This window comes from Triturus cristatus, chromosome 10, assembly GCF_964204655.1.
Source record: "Triturus cristatus chromosome 10, aTriCri1.1, whole genome shotgun sequence".
NCBI lineage: Eukaryota > Metazoa > Chordata > Amphibia > Caudata > Salamandridae > Triturus > Triturus cristatus.
This window is the reverse complement of record NC_140593.1, coordinates 1,083,504,758-1,083,522,051: the sequence shown is the minus strand read 5'-3', so window position 1 is coordinate 1,083,522,051 and position 17,294 is coordinate 1,083,504,758. Positions and strand designations below refer to the sequence as shown.

Sequence of the window (17,294 nt, the reverse complement as noted above, 5' to 3'; positions counted from 1 at the left end):
GATGTAATTAAGGGCGTGGATTGAAAACACAAGCTATAAATCTGTATTTTTCATTCTATCATTCCCAATCATTGGTGTATGTGTATGACAAATAAGCCCTCTTCTTACCTAGCAGCATGTGTCCATTCCGCAGTTAGTTATGCAACTTAAGTTCCCCATACTGAGCATGGTTATGCAGATCGCCTCCTTTGGGTCTGTTACCATAGGGCATTGTCTGTACACTTTATCTCCAAGCAACAGGGACGCTGTTTATTATTTTTCAATGTGCGGTTGCTGCAGGATGACCGAGGTTGGGGGGTGAAGATTGGGGATATAATCTTGAGTCAATGATGGTAACTCACTGGCAACAAAAGCATGCTAATCAGGTTGTATTTAATGTCTCCCATAAAACAGCTCTTATAAGATACCATAACCCAACATGTTGTAGAAGGAGCTCTCTATAGCCGTCCAACCATATTTTACTCCATATTTCTCAAGTGACCCTGATTCCACATATTAATGTAAATTTCGTTTGACTCCTGATACCACGTTAGCTTCCTGACACCTACACAGCTGTACCTGATTTTGGAATTGATGACACCGTATGTCTTTGTTAACATTGAATATTCTGTCTCCGCTCATAGGAGAGATACCATAATGACAATTTCACGCCTGTGATTTTTTTTTCTCTTTTTACATTGTTTAGCTCTCAGAAGCAAACTTAAGCTGATTTGCGTTATTAAAAAAAAACCTGAAGTAAACAATGGTCATTCCTTTCAGCAAGATATTCAGTATTTTGTAAAGATTAGCTGTTATGATTCGCTGATAAGATAGAACATGGCAATAAGCCCAAAAGTAATTTGTGGAGCAAATAAAATGCTTGTGAACCAGGCAGCAGTGTTTGTTGATACGGCAAGCAGTGAAAGGCAAAGACAGATAGATGAACTCACGCCTTAAATGAGACTTTAGAGAAAACATATTTTTAATTGAGTAATACAGGGCTGAAATGATACAATAGTTGGGCTCAAATATGTTTGATGTTTCGAACAAAATGATTTGATGCGTGGGTAAAAATACTATTTAAATGCAGGCTATTGTAAAGAATGAAGTTTCATTAATGGACAATATCCCTCAGAAAGGTGGTTACAGTTTAGTATACCGGTGTGTTAGCGTACTCATTTCCCCACTGAATTCCTTAATATTTGATGTCTTATGTGCCCAGCAGATGCCCTGTTCAGCTGTTTAATTTATGAGCTATGTAATATGATAAGTGATGATGGCCGATTTCTCTGGATGCAGAGGAAAATCCCGTTAAGTGACAAAAAGGTCGATTAGGAAATTATCTGCCTCAGAGATTGCTGCTGCATGTATAATTCATTTTCCCCAAATGATCTTTCTTGTCTCAGTTCGTTTGCATCCATGATGTGCTGTACTCACAAAATAGCCAAACAAATGAAAACACCATCACAATATCAAGACGCAATATTCAATGTTAAAGATACCATGCAATGCAACCGAAATTGGTAGCGGTGCTGCACGCAGATACTTTGTTTTAATTTGCTGAACCCAAGTAATATGGATCAATGATGCTTTGGTCCACGGCGAGGTAGCGTCATCCGGAACAGTGTTGTCTCTTCCAGTGCAGCAAGGGAGACGCTTTTGCTTTGTTTTGTGTGTGTGGGACCGTCTTGTTTGTGGCTCATGTGAGGATGGGTAACCTCATCCGGAGGTGGAGCAGTTTTGTTTCTTCCAGTGCAGCAGGAGAGACAAGCACTTTACTACCTGTCCTTGCTATAGTGTCCGCGCTATAGAAAACTGAATAAAAATAAACGTGTGCTCCAGTAGAAGGGGTAAAGCCCGAGAAGTGTGAAGGCCACCGCTGATGTCATCATACCATGCAATGAAGGCATGATGTGCTTTACTTACATCCTCCCACGTTCCCACCACAAGTGTGTTTAAAAGTACTATTACCACAGCACTTACACCCACGCCCTTCTATGCCCCAGGAGCACCGGTGAGGCGGGTGGGCACTAGCAGAGGGAGGTGTCAGTGTTTTTAGACTGACTGTGGTACGCTAGATAAGCACGTCCTCCGAAGTTGATAAAGGTCACAGTACGCAATAATTAGTTTATGTAGCTTCTTAATATCACATTTACCCATTTGACAGTGCTGTGCGCTGGCCAATATACTATTATCCGATTTAAACCTATTCAGTTTGTCGACCTCTGAAGCATAAACGGATAAGTTGGCCCTGTAAAAGATTCGACCTTGTGATCTAGAGGTCACCGCTGATATCATCCTCCTATAGGAACCAGTTGTAAGCGAAGGAGTGCTGTGATTTACCTACACGCTCTCCTAAGTCCTCCCACGTCACCACCACAAGCGTGGTTAAAAGTAATACCACCACAGCACTTACACCCACAACCTTCTCTGTCCAAGGAGCACAGGTGGAGCAGGTGGTCACTAGCAGAGGGAGATGTCAGTGTTCTTAGACTGACTGTGCCGATGTGCGGCCGGAGATGAACGAGCCTGCAGTCACTTCACCTGCATGCAAATGTAATTGATACGGAGCTGGCTTCGCGAGGACATTGAAGAAAAGGATGAAAAAAAGAGACAAGCAGTGCATAATCATGCAGGGATGCCATAGTAATTAAGTAAAACAAGCATTGGCCACGCGACTGTGAAAGTGACGCGGCTGCGAAAGTGATCGGGGGCTGTAAGGGTGCCCGCGAGCGATGCACTTAATGACCCATGACGGAGGAAAGCCAGATGGCGGCTGCGTGCATGCACGTGCGCGTAACCACAAGCTTGTGGCCAGCAAAAGCATGTGGTAGCACTTTGAAAACCCACTTACTAAACGTCTCGCAGAGCAGCACATGCGCTGGATCAGGCGAGACCTAAAAAGGGTTAATGATATCACACCATATTACTGAACTCTATAGGAGAATAAGAAAGACATATGCATCAAAACAGATGATCCATATCCATGCTTGAGACACAAACGCGGAAGCATGAATCAGGATTAGAAAAAAAAGATTTTATGTTTTTTAAGAAATTTCCAAGTCAACAATAGGGTGCACTAAATGCAAAGGTCGAGTATCTGATAGAAGAGAAGCTGCAAAAGTAGTAAATATTAATCTATTTTGTCTCAGGGAAAGGGAACACCTTATGAGTGATCATTTTTGGGCTCGGCATACAATGATAAAGGAAGCAATACTTAAAAGCATTTTCTTGTCCGAAAAAGACACAACATAAATACATATTAATGAACAGTGTTTTAGGTACTTTTAGAAGTGTCCTAAATGTGCACAACATCGTTAACAAAAGTAAAGAAAAACAAGGGAGGTAGCCTTAAAATCCAATCGGGGACAGGGAAAGTACATACACAAAAAAGCAAACACGTCCCTATCGAACAATAGTTAATTACTACAATGCTGTATGGTGCTAGTGGTTGGAGTGAGAAAAACAGAAGAATACCACAGTTGTACAATATCAGTGAGTCAAAGCAACTAATAATAAAAAGCAAAAGATCAAAAAAATCATCGGCATATACAAATTAGTATTTATTTAACACATATATACAATCAAAATTAAAAAACATTTAATTAAAATACATTAAAATACACAGTCACAAGAAAACAGTTGTCGACACTACGTTTCGGTGAATACGTAAATTTACACCTTCTTCAGGACAGTTTTCTAAACAATAAAAACATTAGATTATTACCATGAACCTGTGTTGCTGACAATCTTATACACTGATTAGTTAAAAGCTATTTTTTGTTACAAAATCTTTACAATTTTGAGTCACTCAGTTACCACCAGCACTAGGAAGACATCATATTAATCCTTCGCGATGAAGATTATTATTAACAAGGATTTTTGTTGCATATCATCAATATCAAAAAGGGAACACATACCTAAAAACTTTTAAAATGGTACTAGAATTCAGTATTACTAGACCTTCTGATGATTTAATTTTTCAGAGTTGAGGGATTGAGAATGATCACCTCATCTAAAACCTAGGTGTTTTGCTTTTTATTATTAGTTGCTTTGACTCACTGATATTGTACAACTGGGGTATTCTTCTGTTTTTCTCACTCCAACCACTAGCACCATAGAGCATTGCAACATCGTTAACAGCCATTGCCCCAGTTGACAAGTCGGGTCAGGTCATGGAAATGTGAATGCACGGTAGGCAGACAGCTACTCTCACTAATTGCAAATTTCCTCCCCAAAGCCCTCAATCCAAGCGTGCACCATCGAAAGTGATGTTTCTTTGCTCAATGGACAGCAGATGCCTTGATATATACAGGTACTACTGCAATATTGTACTGCTTCAAAGTTGCACATTTCAATATGCAATATAATCAGTGGTATATCTTTTGCACTTAACTTTATGTTTTGTTTTAAGTCAGTTCATATTTGTTAATTCATTATTTTCACATGATCACAATGACTACATGTTAACTATGTCCAACAATGTGGATGCAAATGTGCTACAGTACAACCAGCATGCACAGAGTACCTATAACCCAGACTTCACAGTTTCATGCAAATCAAGAGCATACAGACCCGCTCTTAGGCATCTTTTTACAAATTCACTGTATCCAATTCTTCAGCTACTCACCGGACACTAAGCATATAATGGTTAAGGAGCACTTTTGGCTTCAATCGAATTTTGATCAGGTTGGAAATCACCTCAATGTCTTCTGAGCCATGTGTGTTGCAGTTCATGCAGACAGACATTAGCAGGTCTTGGGCAGGCCTTGTAAGCTGCAGTAAAATGTTGACAAAGAAGTTAGTTATGGTACAGAAAAGGTCTGGGGTTACTAAATCCGACATGGTTGCAGACAATCAGAACAATTACACCCTGTGTAAGCATAAAGTTCCAATGAGATCTCCCTTTAAAATGTTTTCGGCACACGTTCAAGATAGAAAGATAATGCCAAGTCCTTTGTGAAACGCAGAAGTACATTAAGCATACTGGGCTGAAGGCCAGGTTTATTTACCTCACTTCTCAGAAGTTTAGCAAAACATCCCACAGACAGGTCAAGCACTTCCTGATTAGCATTAAATGTGTGATTGATCTGGAAGCCAGAAGGAATATATGAATAGGATTCTGGTTGAAGCACCCCAGTTACGCTGCCATGTCAACTGCAAGGAGCCCATTATATTACAGGCCAACCAGTAAAGTATTTGAGCCTTCCAATTTCTTGCGATCCCGCTTAAAGCATATTACGATCATTCAAATATCGACCAACACACAAACAACTTGAGCACGACTGTATGGAGAAATCCCATCTATGTGTTGAAATGTGATTGCAAATTAAGCTGTAGTTAATGAATCAGCCAGGATAATTTCTGTAAGTGTTTTTTTATTTCTTATTAAAGGGAGAATGGTCAGGAAAGATGCTGACATGGGTGGTGCTCATAGACAACCTAAAACGGACAGAGAGTAATCATTAATCTCATCTTAGTATGTGTTTTTAGACTGAAGCTCTGTGAAGGTGAATTCCACAGTATGATCAAAACAGCAATCATTTTGAAAGGTACGTCTGGTCCCTTCCATTGAATGTGTGATAGGTGAAAGTCAAACTGTGCCACTATGTAAAGTGCAGGCAAGTGTCTAATTTGCTGAGACCCAATAAATGGACGGAAAATCACATCTACATACATTACTCATTATACATCATTGCAAAACCAGCCCTACAGTGTTGTGAGTTAGACACTCGCTGATATTTGTGAGTGGCTAGCAGGTCATAACTTCAAATCCTGCCCAGGTCAATAAATCTTTTTGAGGTCAAAGTATCAACCACTATATAAAAACACATCTTATTATGAATGGCAGAAAAACGTGAATGGGAATCACACCATCATACACATGAAAGGAATATAGAGTTTTTCTGAAGACTGCCTTGGAGGAAGTAACCAAATTACCTAGAAGTGAAGAAAAACTGAAGTTTTGTGCCCCTTTTTAAACGTATGTTTTTTTAAAGCTTTATTACGGGCCAGCATGTTCTTGGGGAAATACTGTTTTTCTTGTTCAACACTATATATGTATGATGGCCAACAATAGTCACACAACAAGAAGAAAACTGCAGTTCACTTAGGAAGTGTATTTAACTCTATCCCAAATTAACCCCTTCTTTATTAAAAATATAATAATAGGGGCATGGGTTTAACTTAATAGCTAGTCCTGTACCCAGAACATTGCAAAGCCCTTAACTGTAGTGTGCATTACAACAAAGTCATTATGATACCTGGTGCATATGAAACAATTGCATCATTACTACAGACATTTCAGCCAGGCCAACTGGGAGAGATACTCTTACTTTTATAACTGAAAAGTTATCAAGTGCTTCCAAACTACAAGTTATTCAGCCATACTAAGAGGAACATTTGGGCAAGTCTATAAAACAAGCATTTGCAATGCAATAGGTCTCGCATTTACGCAAGTTTAAGCTATTGGCATTGTAAATGACGATGCATTTCATTTATGTTTGAAAAACGAAAACACAAATAAAAGGCATTGTTATTTGCAATGTGAATAGCTCAAACTCGCGTAAATGCGAGACCTATTGCATTGTAAATGCTTGTTATGATACTTGCTGACTGTGCATTGTTGGAAGTCTCTGTTATTTGAGTGGAAAGCCCAGTAGCCTAATTTGGCCCCAATCTGGCCTCTGCATTACCCTGAGCTCATGAGAGTGATCATTCTTATAGAAAGATCCTGAATTTGTCTAGATATTTGTTATACTGCTGCTCAGCCAGTGTGACTGGGGTTGTGGAATGTTGGTGTGTGGTGATGCAGGGGAATGTTGGGTGAGTGAGAGTCAGTTGGAGAATGGGCTGAGCAGCAGGAATGCTGCTCCTGGTGGGGCTCTTCCTGTTATCTACTTAAATAAACATCTACTTAATCTACCCTGGACTACTCGACATCCTTGTATTACAACATTTATTGGCGACGATTTTAAAGAGGAACCTGTGTGTGTCAACTGAGAGAGAGAAGAAACTATTGAAACTAAATCTATATAAAACAAACCTGAGGAAGCTACAGGAAGAAGAAGTTTAAAGGAAACTTATGCAACTTAGAACTGCAGAGAAAGACAGTATGCCCTCTAGCCCCACCAGTGTCCTCTTTCACCAGACAGCCTAGCACCCGGGGCATGCTGGAACACAATACACTTTCATCGACGCAATGTCATAACATGACAAGGTTGCAGAAGATCTTAATTGTCACTTCAGGATTATGAGTTTGTTGTTCACATCCTCATTCAAGCCCCAGTGCCAGACCAACAAAACTATCCTGCAACTCCCTGCAAGTGGATATTTTGTGAAGAGTCTTATTAATACACAGGACATATTGTAAAATCAGAGACCGTATGTGCCCTGAATATCAAAGATGGAACAGCAAGGTACAAGAATATCAAGACCAAAATATCGTAATGTAAGTATGGATTTTCTATTTCAAACTCCACATATATGCACCTTGACGATATATTTATCTTCATGGTACGTGGATGTGGAGTTGGGAACAGCGAATCTATTCTTCCTCTACATGCATTTACCTTTCAATATTTTGGTCTTCGATATTTTGTATATAATAGTCTTGCACCACGATCTTCATATCCTCGATATTCAGTATTACAGTAATCAGAGACTGGTCACAAAAAGTTAATGTCTCATTTGTGACCCCCTTTTGTGATCCGTCTCTTAATACATCAGACCCCCATGTTAATTGTTGGAAGACTACCCTTAGACTGACCATCAGTCCCCTGTACACCCTGAGAACTTCAGGGCAAAATGACGTTCAGCATCAGTGGGGCACCCAGTGGCGGCCGCCATAAAAGAAAAGTGGGGGGGCAGGGGATGGACGGACGAGAGGGTGCAAGGGGGAGGAGGAATGGGGAAAATAATGTTTTTTTTTTTTTAAATCAACTTTCCTTTTGTTGCCGCTGCCTCCAAAATCTGCCTCTGTGCTCTCCCAGCAGTCTCTGGGGAAGCAGACTTCCTACTAAATCCAGACGCTGCTTTCATGCTGTTAGAGCTGCGCCAAGATTGGTCTGAGTACCCTGGTCTGCCGCTCAGACAGTCCCTGGGTGCGTGCGGCTTTTCTCCAACCCGGCTGTTAGAGAAATAGAAATGCGCATGTCTGTTTGGTCAGCCTAACACTGCAGCCAAACTTATATGCACACTTCTAAGTGCCCACCACTCCTCCCGGCCCCGCCCAATACTACACACATGCCCAAACCAGTCACAGAAACAAAAAATGATGTTTTATTATCATTTTATTTTTCTGTCACTCAATCTGACAAGTGAGGCAACGCTCCTCCACCATTACGGAGGAGTCGCCCCTGGGGGAACTTTGAGTCTCCCTCTCTCCCTCTTCTCCAACTTGCTGCTCCAATTTAGAGCATGACTTCCAATGTTCAAGACTTAACTGGGCTGCCACTCACATTGAACTGTGCAGCTCATTCTCCACTCCATCAATGCACCTCAGATTTCCACTCTCTCAGTTTGGCATTACATTTACATTTTCATACTTGACAGGATCACACAGCTGGTTGGGTCATTCCAGTTCTCCTGTGATTGCACTAGAGAGGCTACAGCCTCCGCAGCCACCAACAAGCCCACTCAAATATGTTCTTGCTACTCCATTTTGTCGTGAGAGTTGGTGTAAGGGCAGCTTAGAGCTCTGAAGCAAATCAGCCATTTTCAGACATGGTTAGTTAGCTATGTCTTGTTTGTGCATGCATTTTGAAAACATGCAATGTTTTCAACCACACTGTAAGCGAAGACACTCTGTAACCTCTTCCGAGGCCCGCGAATAATACCCAAAACTCATCTGACCAACCGTGGCGTGACGCAAAATGGTGTAAGGGCCTGCAGAATGTGATGAGGGGCACATATTCACCAATCTTCAGCTGAATGGGGGCCCCTCAAGGGTTGTGGGTCTCACTGTGCCACAGGAGCTTGCGTTAATCCCAGTTTATCTAGAAACATAGATTGAGCTTATTTATTAAGATTGCCGATAGACCCATGGTTGATGTAAAACTGCTCCTGTACGCACGGGACCTTGGTTCTGTTTTTTAAATAGTTTTATATAGCGCGACCTCGACCGGAGGATATCAGAGCGCTTTACATGAGCACCAGTTTCGTTACGGAGGGACACATACTTTTTTGCGGGCACGAGGAGATTAAGTGATATGCCCAGAACCCCAGGATGTTGAGCGTCCCTGCCGAGACTCGAACCCGCTCACCCCGCTACGAGGTCGATCGCTTTAGCCACATAGCTACAGCCTTCAGCGTGCTCGGAATAAAGTTAGTACATGTAGAACCTTCTAGGTCGCTATGAGTGTGGTGATGGCTAGGCCCGATTGGCATTTAACTTCCCCCATCACACTGCTGAAGTAAGCTTTTAGGTGTACAGTTTGAAGGGTATCCGTAGTTAATGTATGCTGGCAACCGAAGAAAAAAAACTGTCCTATCCTGGCAAGTTAAATTTTTTGAGGCAATATGTACATCGTCAAAACATGATTGTTCGAATTAAGAACCTTATCGGCCACTCGCGCATATCCACGCATCAATTAAGACTCTAATTACCAATCTTCAAATCCTGGCGAACCGCAGGCTGCTAATTGAACCGGACTCTCTCCCCGGCTCGCTCGGCTCTGATCCTTTCCAGGGAGGCCGGCGCGCAACTTCGAGTGTGCTGCTCTGAAGGCCACTAACAAATCAATAACAAGCAAAACAGAAAGCAGCTCCGGGCTGGGGAGGAGACCCGGGAGGGCTGCCCGCGCAGTACCTGTCACTTTCGCGTGCAGCCGGTGTGGGAGCTGAAGTCCCGGGTCCCAGGAGGGGGCCCGGGTGAAGAGCGGCAGATAGCAGTGCGGGGCTCCCATGCATAAGGAGAGAGCCCCGCGTCGTGCTGGCAGTAGTGGAGCTGGAGTGCTCCGGAAGCCGCCGTTCAGAAGGATTCCCCCCGCAGACCGGGTGAGTTCTCCATATGTCGAAGTGAAACTAAATTCTGGCTTGCGAGGGAAGAGGGACAGGAGATGTGCACGCCGCGTGGCTGTAGGCGCGTACACCAACTCAAATCCGCCAAAAGCCTGCGCGTGCACATCTCCTGTCCCCCTTCCGAGGCAAGTCAGCAACAATAGATCTCGCTGGCACAGCAGCGCTTCGCGCTGCATTCGCCAGGCGAGACCTAAAAACAGGTTGACTCTATATTTGAAACTCATTGAAAATAAACGAATTACTACATTTCTCATCTGATGCACCACACCTGTGGAGAGGGTGGGGTGAAATAATTCTAATTACTGTCCTTGTTTGAGTGGCTTGCTGAATCTTTCCCACCTAACTGATTTAAGGTTCCCCCACTGTCTCAGAGGCTTAAGTTGTTTGTTTTTTTTTTTATTCCTCATATACCAAGAAATAAGGGCAATCCTGATGGGCGGCCATAACCTCTCCTCAACGGTCATCCTGTCCCAACCCTGGTATTTAAGACCGATGCGGAAAAAAAGGAAAGGCTCAATCCCTCAAGCAGTCACAACTTCCACAATCCACTTCTCTTCGCAATGTGATATAAACCAGCATCGCATTGAAGGGACCAGCCAAGTAGTGCCCAGGTGAAATCATTGGAATATTCCCTATCTGTTCCGCCATGCAACCAAGGGTGCCCAAACATTACCGTAACTGTTCCTGTCGCATGCCAATTCAGATTCACTAGTATAAATTATATGTTTCAAGCAATCTATGAAGGTAGGAGCATTTATATTCTTCCAGGCTCTACATATCTCACGTCTTGCCAAGATAATAACATAAAAAATAAATTTAGATCCCGGATCGTTAAGATGATAGTCAATATGTAATCCAAACATAATCAATCCTGGGGTAATTTCAATCTGTTTATCCAGTACCTCAGCTAGAAAGGTTTGCACCTTTACCCAAAAGACTACTATTTCAGGACAACTCATGAACATATGATAGTCATCTGCCGAAGGGAGTTTACATCTTGGACACTGATGATGTAAACCTGTAATCTTAGTTAGCTTTTTTGGGGATATGTATGCTCTATAAGTGGTGTATAAGTGATTTCTTTTAAGAAGAGCCAATTTTACCACAGCATGTAACATGACGTAGGAATCTCCCCATAATTTCATCAAGTTATTTGAATCCATACTAATAACGTTGCCCCAGAGAGTGTGAAGTTCCGATTCGGATATCCCTTCTAGCTCTAGAATAGCCGAGTACCAGAAAGACACCTCCTGATTCAACACGCCCCTTCTGGATACATAATAAAACTTGGAATTCAGTGCCTCAAAATCCCAAGATTTAGTTGCCCACCACCCTGCCAGCTGATAGTACTTATATCTAGATAGGGTACCGTCTGTCAGGCCAGAAAGCGACTCCCAATTCAACAGCTGGAAATCTTTCTCTAAATCCTGCCAATAGAACAGGCCAGCTATTTTAAGAGGGCGAGACAGTTGGTCATTAAGGCATTCTGGAGTACCCGGGGAGTCCCAGATCGGAGCTTGGGGTGCATAATACAGGATTTTCAGGCTTTTCCTAAGATATACCCAATTCTTAAGGGCTGTTTCCAATACCTTTAATCTTACCCTCTTGAAGAACCTGGGATCACCGTACTTAAATAAAAAATATTCTTGCCCCTTAGGTATACCATGTAATAGAGCTTGAAACAAGAGACCCTGGGAGGAAGCATCTGTCTTTCCAGCTAACAATCTAAAATTCTTAAAGTGGAATGAATGACAGTAAACAGATATATCCGGGAGGGCTAATCCTCCCATTTTTAAGTTTCTCCTTAATTTTTTCCAAGAGATCCTTGGTGTCTTAGCATTCCAGATAAAGGAACCAATTCTCCCCTGCATTTTAGCGATATCGGATACAGGGAATGTCAACGGGATGGAATTAAACAGAAATGTAATCTTTGGGAGGATAATCATCTTTACTAAATTTACTCTACCGTAAATACTCAGAGAGAGACCGGACCATCTTTGTAATAGGTCACAAATATCCTTATTAATTCTCGTCATATTTACTTTGGCTATTTCAAGAATATTATGAGACAAAATTATACCCAAATACCTCATACGCGTCTTAGCTACTACAGTTCCACCGACCTGATTCCAATGCATAGTCTCTGTTTTTTCTTTGTTTACCTTATATCCTCAGATTACTCCAAACAATTCTGCTTGTTCAAGCAATCTCGGGATAGCCTCCTCAGGATTGGAGGAGAACATTAAAAGATCATCAGCATACAAGGCAAATTTTAACTCGAGATCTGCGATTCTGAAAGGGTGAATCACCGGATCCGCCCTCAACAAACAAACAAAAGGTTCGATATAGAGATTAAATAGCAGGGGTGATAAAGGACACCCCTGCCTTGTTCCACGTGAAATTATAAACCAGTCTGAAAGTAAACCATTTACCAATACTTTTGCCCGTGGACTCTTATATAGGGAACGAACAGCTACCACAAAATTCATGGGAAATCCGAACCTAGAAAGCACCGACCATAAATATGGCCAGTGTACTTGATCAAAAGCCTTAGCGGCATCAATAGCTGTAAGGGTCAATGGGAGTTTCTTAGCTATAGCTACATCTATTGCCGCTATGGCTTTAAAAGTTAACTCGTTTAACTGTCTACCAGGGATAAAACCCTTTTGGTCCTGATGGACAATTGTTTTTATTACTTTAGCCAGTCTTGCTGCCAGGACCCCCGCAAAGATTTTATAGTCAGAATTCAACAATGAAATAGGTCTATATGACTCAACTTTAAGGGGGTCCTTGTTGGGCTTCAAGATCAAGGCTACAGTAGCTTCAGACCAAGATTCTGGTATAGTATCCCCCTGTAGGTAAATTCTATTTAATAGGACCGTCAAGGCAGAAACAGCTTCCCCTGATTCTATCTGGTATATCTCAATTTGAAGCCCGTCTGGACCAGCTGCCTTACCTCTGGCCATCTTTTTTATCTGTGCTAGGACCTCTTCTTCCCTGATGCCTGCGGCCAGGGCAGTTCTATCAGTTTCGGTTAATTGTGGAGTCTCTGTCTGATTTAGCCAGAATTCAATATTCTGAGTGGAGGGACACAGATCATCTTTATACAAATCACTTAATCTCCCTTTTGAGTGCACCAGGGCCAGAGAGGGTCATGGCGGCCGGCTGACACGGGCCGTGGGAGCTCTGGACCAGCACAGAGGAGGGACCCATGAACGAATACCTTAAGGTGCGGGAGAAGTGCATGATGTTTTTTCCATGTCCGTGATTATATTAATCAACTATATTCAATACTTTCTTCTTCTCATCGGGATTCTGAGATTTGGTGTACCTGGAAGTGGTATAACGGCGTCCGACGGCGGCACTAGGACCCTGTTAGCCTGAAGCCTGACGGCGGATGGGGGCGGAAGCGCTCGCCGAATTCAGCGTGGAGCGGCGCCGCCAACAGGGAGAAGGGAGCAACGGGCGTCGAGCAGGTCTGTGGCGGCGTTCAAGAGTTGCAGCCACCAGGATCGACTTTTGGCCACTCCGTAGTGGAAGAAGAGTTGTACGGTCAGTGAAGGGGGAGGTTTACGAGGGAGCACTGAGTAGTGGCTCACCAGCTGTTTTGTCCCTACAGAAATCACAGCGTCTACTGTGCTCACAGGTTTTTAATGTGGCTGGCTGCTTAGAGCTGCATAACTCTGCTGTGGTCGAGCTCCCAGGGAGGTGTATTCCATACCCTCTGTGGGCCCGTATAGGGATGGACGTTCCTTCGAAAGGAGGATTAAAGGCTCCCTGCAACGTAGGATTGCCTGTGGTTGAGAGAGACCTACAGATTGGGGAAAAGCAACCTGATGAAGCGGCCACGGTGGGAGAGGAAGGAGGCGAAAAAAGGGATTTATTTGTGAATTGGACTAATCAACCACATATTAAGCCCCCCGAGATTTCGAGTAATTCCAACTCATTATCTAATCCGTTATCTAAGAGAAATAGGTATCAACTCCGCTCACAGTTAGAAAGCGAATTGCAACCTGTTTTTTCTGGTGAGGGTGGCATAGTTGTCCCGACTACGCCACGTCAGAAAAAAAAGAAAGAAAAGGGAGGCAAGACAGGAGAGAAAAAAAAGCGTCAGGTTCCTGAAGGTCGTGCCCCCCTATTTAAATCTACTCCTTCATTAAAATCTTTCTTTAATATAATGGAGAAAGCAGCTACCTCTAAAAATATAGTATCTCCCCCTATCACATCTCCTAATATCTCGGGCGTACCTAGTGCCTCTAGTACATCCAATGTTAATAGCACTACCCCAGACGAGCAGGACAATTTGGATTTGGTGAACCCTCAGATACAGATAGAAAACAGATTCTCTTTATTGATGTCTGAGACTGATGGGGCGGTTCAAGGGACTCCGGTCGAATCCTCCGAGTTCGCCACTATACATCAGACTCCTCAAAATTCTGCCGTTGAGACGCATTTAAGTCCTCCAAATGATATTAACGAGACTGGAGCAGCAGGCATGGATGGCATGAATGGAGGCTTAGATAGTGGCAGTAGCCAGCTAGCGCAACTTTTTCACTCCCTCCGTGGAGACATACTGTCTAAATTCGAGATATCGGAATCTAATCAAAAGGAGATTAATAAGAAGTGTATAAACTTGGAGCAGAAGATGGATGATATCTGCAATCGAACCAAAGCACTAGAGACGGAGGTGGCTACCTTATCTCAGGCTTCCCATAAGCATTCCGAAGACTTGATAGAAGTAAGGGCTCAGAACAGATTGCTTCAAATGGATGTTGAACGATTAGAGCTTCACGCCAGGAGAAATAACTTGAAATTTCTCAATGTGCCTGAAGGGTTAGAAAATGGCGACGTCAAGACTTTTATATGTAAACTCCTCAGAGAGGGGGTATTAAAAGATAAGCCCGAGATTAACCTTGAAATGGAAATTCAGAGTGCACATAGGGATCCTTTTAGGCAACATCCTAATAGGAAAGCCCCAAGGAAAATTTTGGTTAATTGTCAAACATTCGCAGTCAAGGAGCTGATATTGGGACGTGCATTGATTGATAAATCCCTGCAGATAGATTCCACAAAGTATTTTATTCGCTCAGACGTGGGTCGGGCAACAGCCCAGAGGCAGTGGGAGTTAAGCACTAGAATGCCAGATTTGAGAAGTTTGGGAGCACAGGTACAAATGAAGTTTCCTGCAGCTTTACGAGTGGTCTGGTGTAATAGAACGTATAACTTTACATCCCCTCAGGAAGTAGATATTTTTCTGTCAGACAATAGGAAAACCTCATAATTATTTGAAAAAGGAGGGAGATTGGTACATCTCTTGTAATCTCCTGTAATGTATTAAATTGTTAAGACCTAATATAGTTAACCAAATTTAAATAAAATAGTAAATCGCAAATAGGAATAGAAGATTTCTCACTATTATCTTCTCTGTTCCACTCCCTTATAGTTGTATATTTGGAGTTCTTGAGTCGCCTTATATACATACAAGAATTTAAACGGCATGTTATTTAAATGTCACCCTATTAGTAGGAGGCCCCTTTTTTTTTTTTTTTTTCATGGGTTCCCTTTCTTACTGTGTCGGGTTCATAAACTCCCAACAGGCGACATGATCGCCAAAGTTCATAAGGGGGGGGTTTCTCACGGGGGGAGAGGGGAGGTGGGGGGAAAAAAAGAGTAAAAGGGGTAAAAAAGAAAAATCTATTCCTCATATAATTTTTGAAATGAGAAAAGGAGACAAAATTTGGGCCGGTCTAGATCTGGAAGGAAGAATGGATCATCCAAGGAGAAAATTAGATAGGAAAATTACCTGATGAATACTACACATAACAGGATAAAAATTATTAGTTGGAATGTCAACGGTCTGAGAAATAGCAGGAAAGCGGCTAGAGTCTGTGAATTCTTAAATAAAACCGAGGCACATATTTGTTTACTAGAAGAGACACATCTAGAGACAGATGAATGTGAGGCAGTATTCGGCAAGTTAAGGTGGGTCCAAGAGATTTGTTGCTCGAAACAGATAGGAAATACAAGGGGATTGGCTATAATAATCAGATCTAATAAAGGGATTCGAGTAGACAAGTTCGAGACCGATCAGTCAGGAAGATGGGTGGTTGCATCTCTGCTAATCGAAAGTTGCCCATTAATATGTGCAGTATATTATGGGCCTAACCAGGACATGCCTGGAGCGTTATTAGGTTTAAAAACTAGTCTTTCAGCTCTGACAACACCAGTTGTGTTGGGGGGGGACTTTAATTTGGTTTTAAATGAAAAATTAGATCGCACCTCTAGAGCCAAATATTCCCCCCTCGTAAGTCATTAGCAGAGCTGAAGAATATCATTAAGGACTTTAATCTTATAGATATATGGAGGGTGAAAAATGGCAATAGGAGAGATTTTTCCTTCTATAGCCGTAAGTATAGACACCACTCGAGGATAGATTATATCTTGCTGGATCAAGCCCTTTATCCTAATGTAGATTCTATTGTGTACATCCCAGCTATACTCTCTGATCACTCTATTGTGGAATTAACCATACATTTAAAGAGTAAAAACCAACAGAGGAGGTGGACACTGGATAGATCTATACTGCTACAGGATGAGGTAATCAGCAATTTAAAATTAGGTATAGAGGAATATTTTCGATTTAACTCTGGGACAGCAAGCGATCAGAATATTTGGGAGGCATTTAAGGCTTATATTAGAGGGATTTTAAGAACGGTAATGATTAAGAGGAACAAGATCAGGAGACAGACCGAAAAGGAGAGCCTCGCCAAGATTAAGCAAAAGGAAGAACAATTAGAGCAGGCTTCTGCCGACCTTCAAAATACTAATATAATAAATATCCAAAATGAACTAGACCTTTTGCGTGCAGAATTCCAAGCAAATCTTGACAAAATATTAAAAGACAAGTGGGACTCCAATAGGCTTCAGAATTTTTCCTATGGGGAAAAATGCGGCCGACTTCTCGCTTGGAAGGCCAGAACGGACAGAGTCCGAAATCAGATTAATTGTATCTGCCTTCAAAATACAGGTTCAATTACTCATGACGACTCTTTGATTCGGGAGGAGGCAAGGTTATATATGCAAAATTTATATAAAGATGATAGGCTTAAGTTGTTACTGGAGTGAGCAACCACTCACATATATCTAAGGATTGTTGTTATTATCACTTAAGGACAGAATGAGCTGGGAGTATGGCAGCCAAAGGCACCTTCTCACTTAATAAGTAGGAAGAAATAGGGTCTTTCCACCAACTATTTGGATGAAGGACTTACCGAGACCACAAAATATGGTCCAGC

General features: G+C 42.2%; 1 protein-coding gene across 1 annotated transcript in view; it reads right to left on the bottom strand.

Annotated features, from left to right (window-relative positions):
• Nucleotides 1-17,294, bottom strand: part of INTS1 (integrator complex subunit 1) — a 625,364-nt gene that overhangs the window by 430,639 nt on the left and 177,431 nt on the right. Inside the window, exon 9 of the mRNA XM_085629257.1 lies at nucleotides 4,610-4,755. Within this exon, the coding sequence (XP_085485383.1) occupies nucleotides 4,610-4,755 (146 nt within the window). The remainder of the gene's footprint in view (nucleotides 1-4,609; nucleotides 4,756-17,294) is intronic.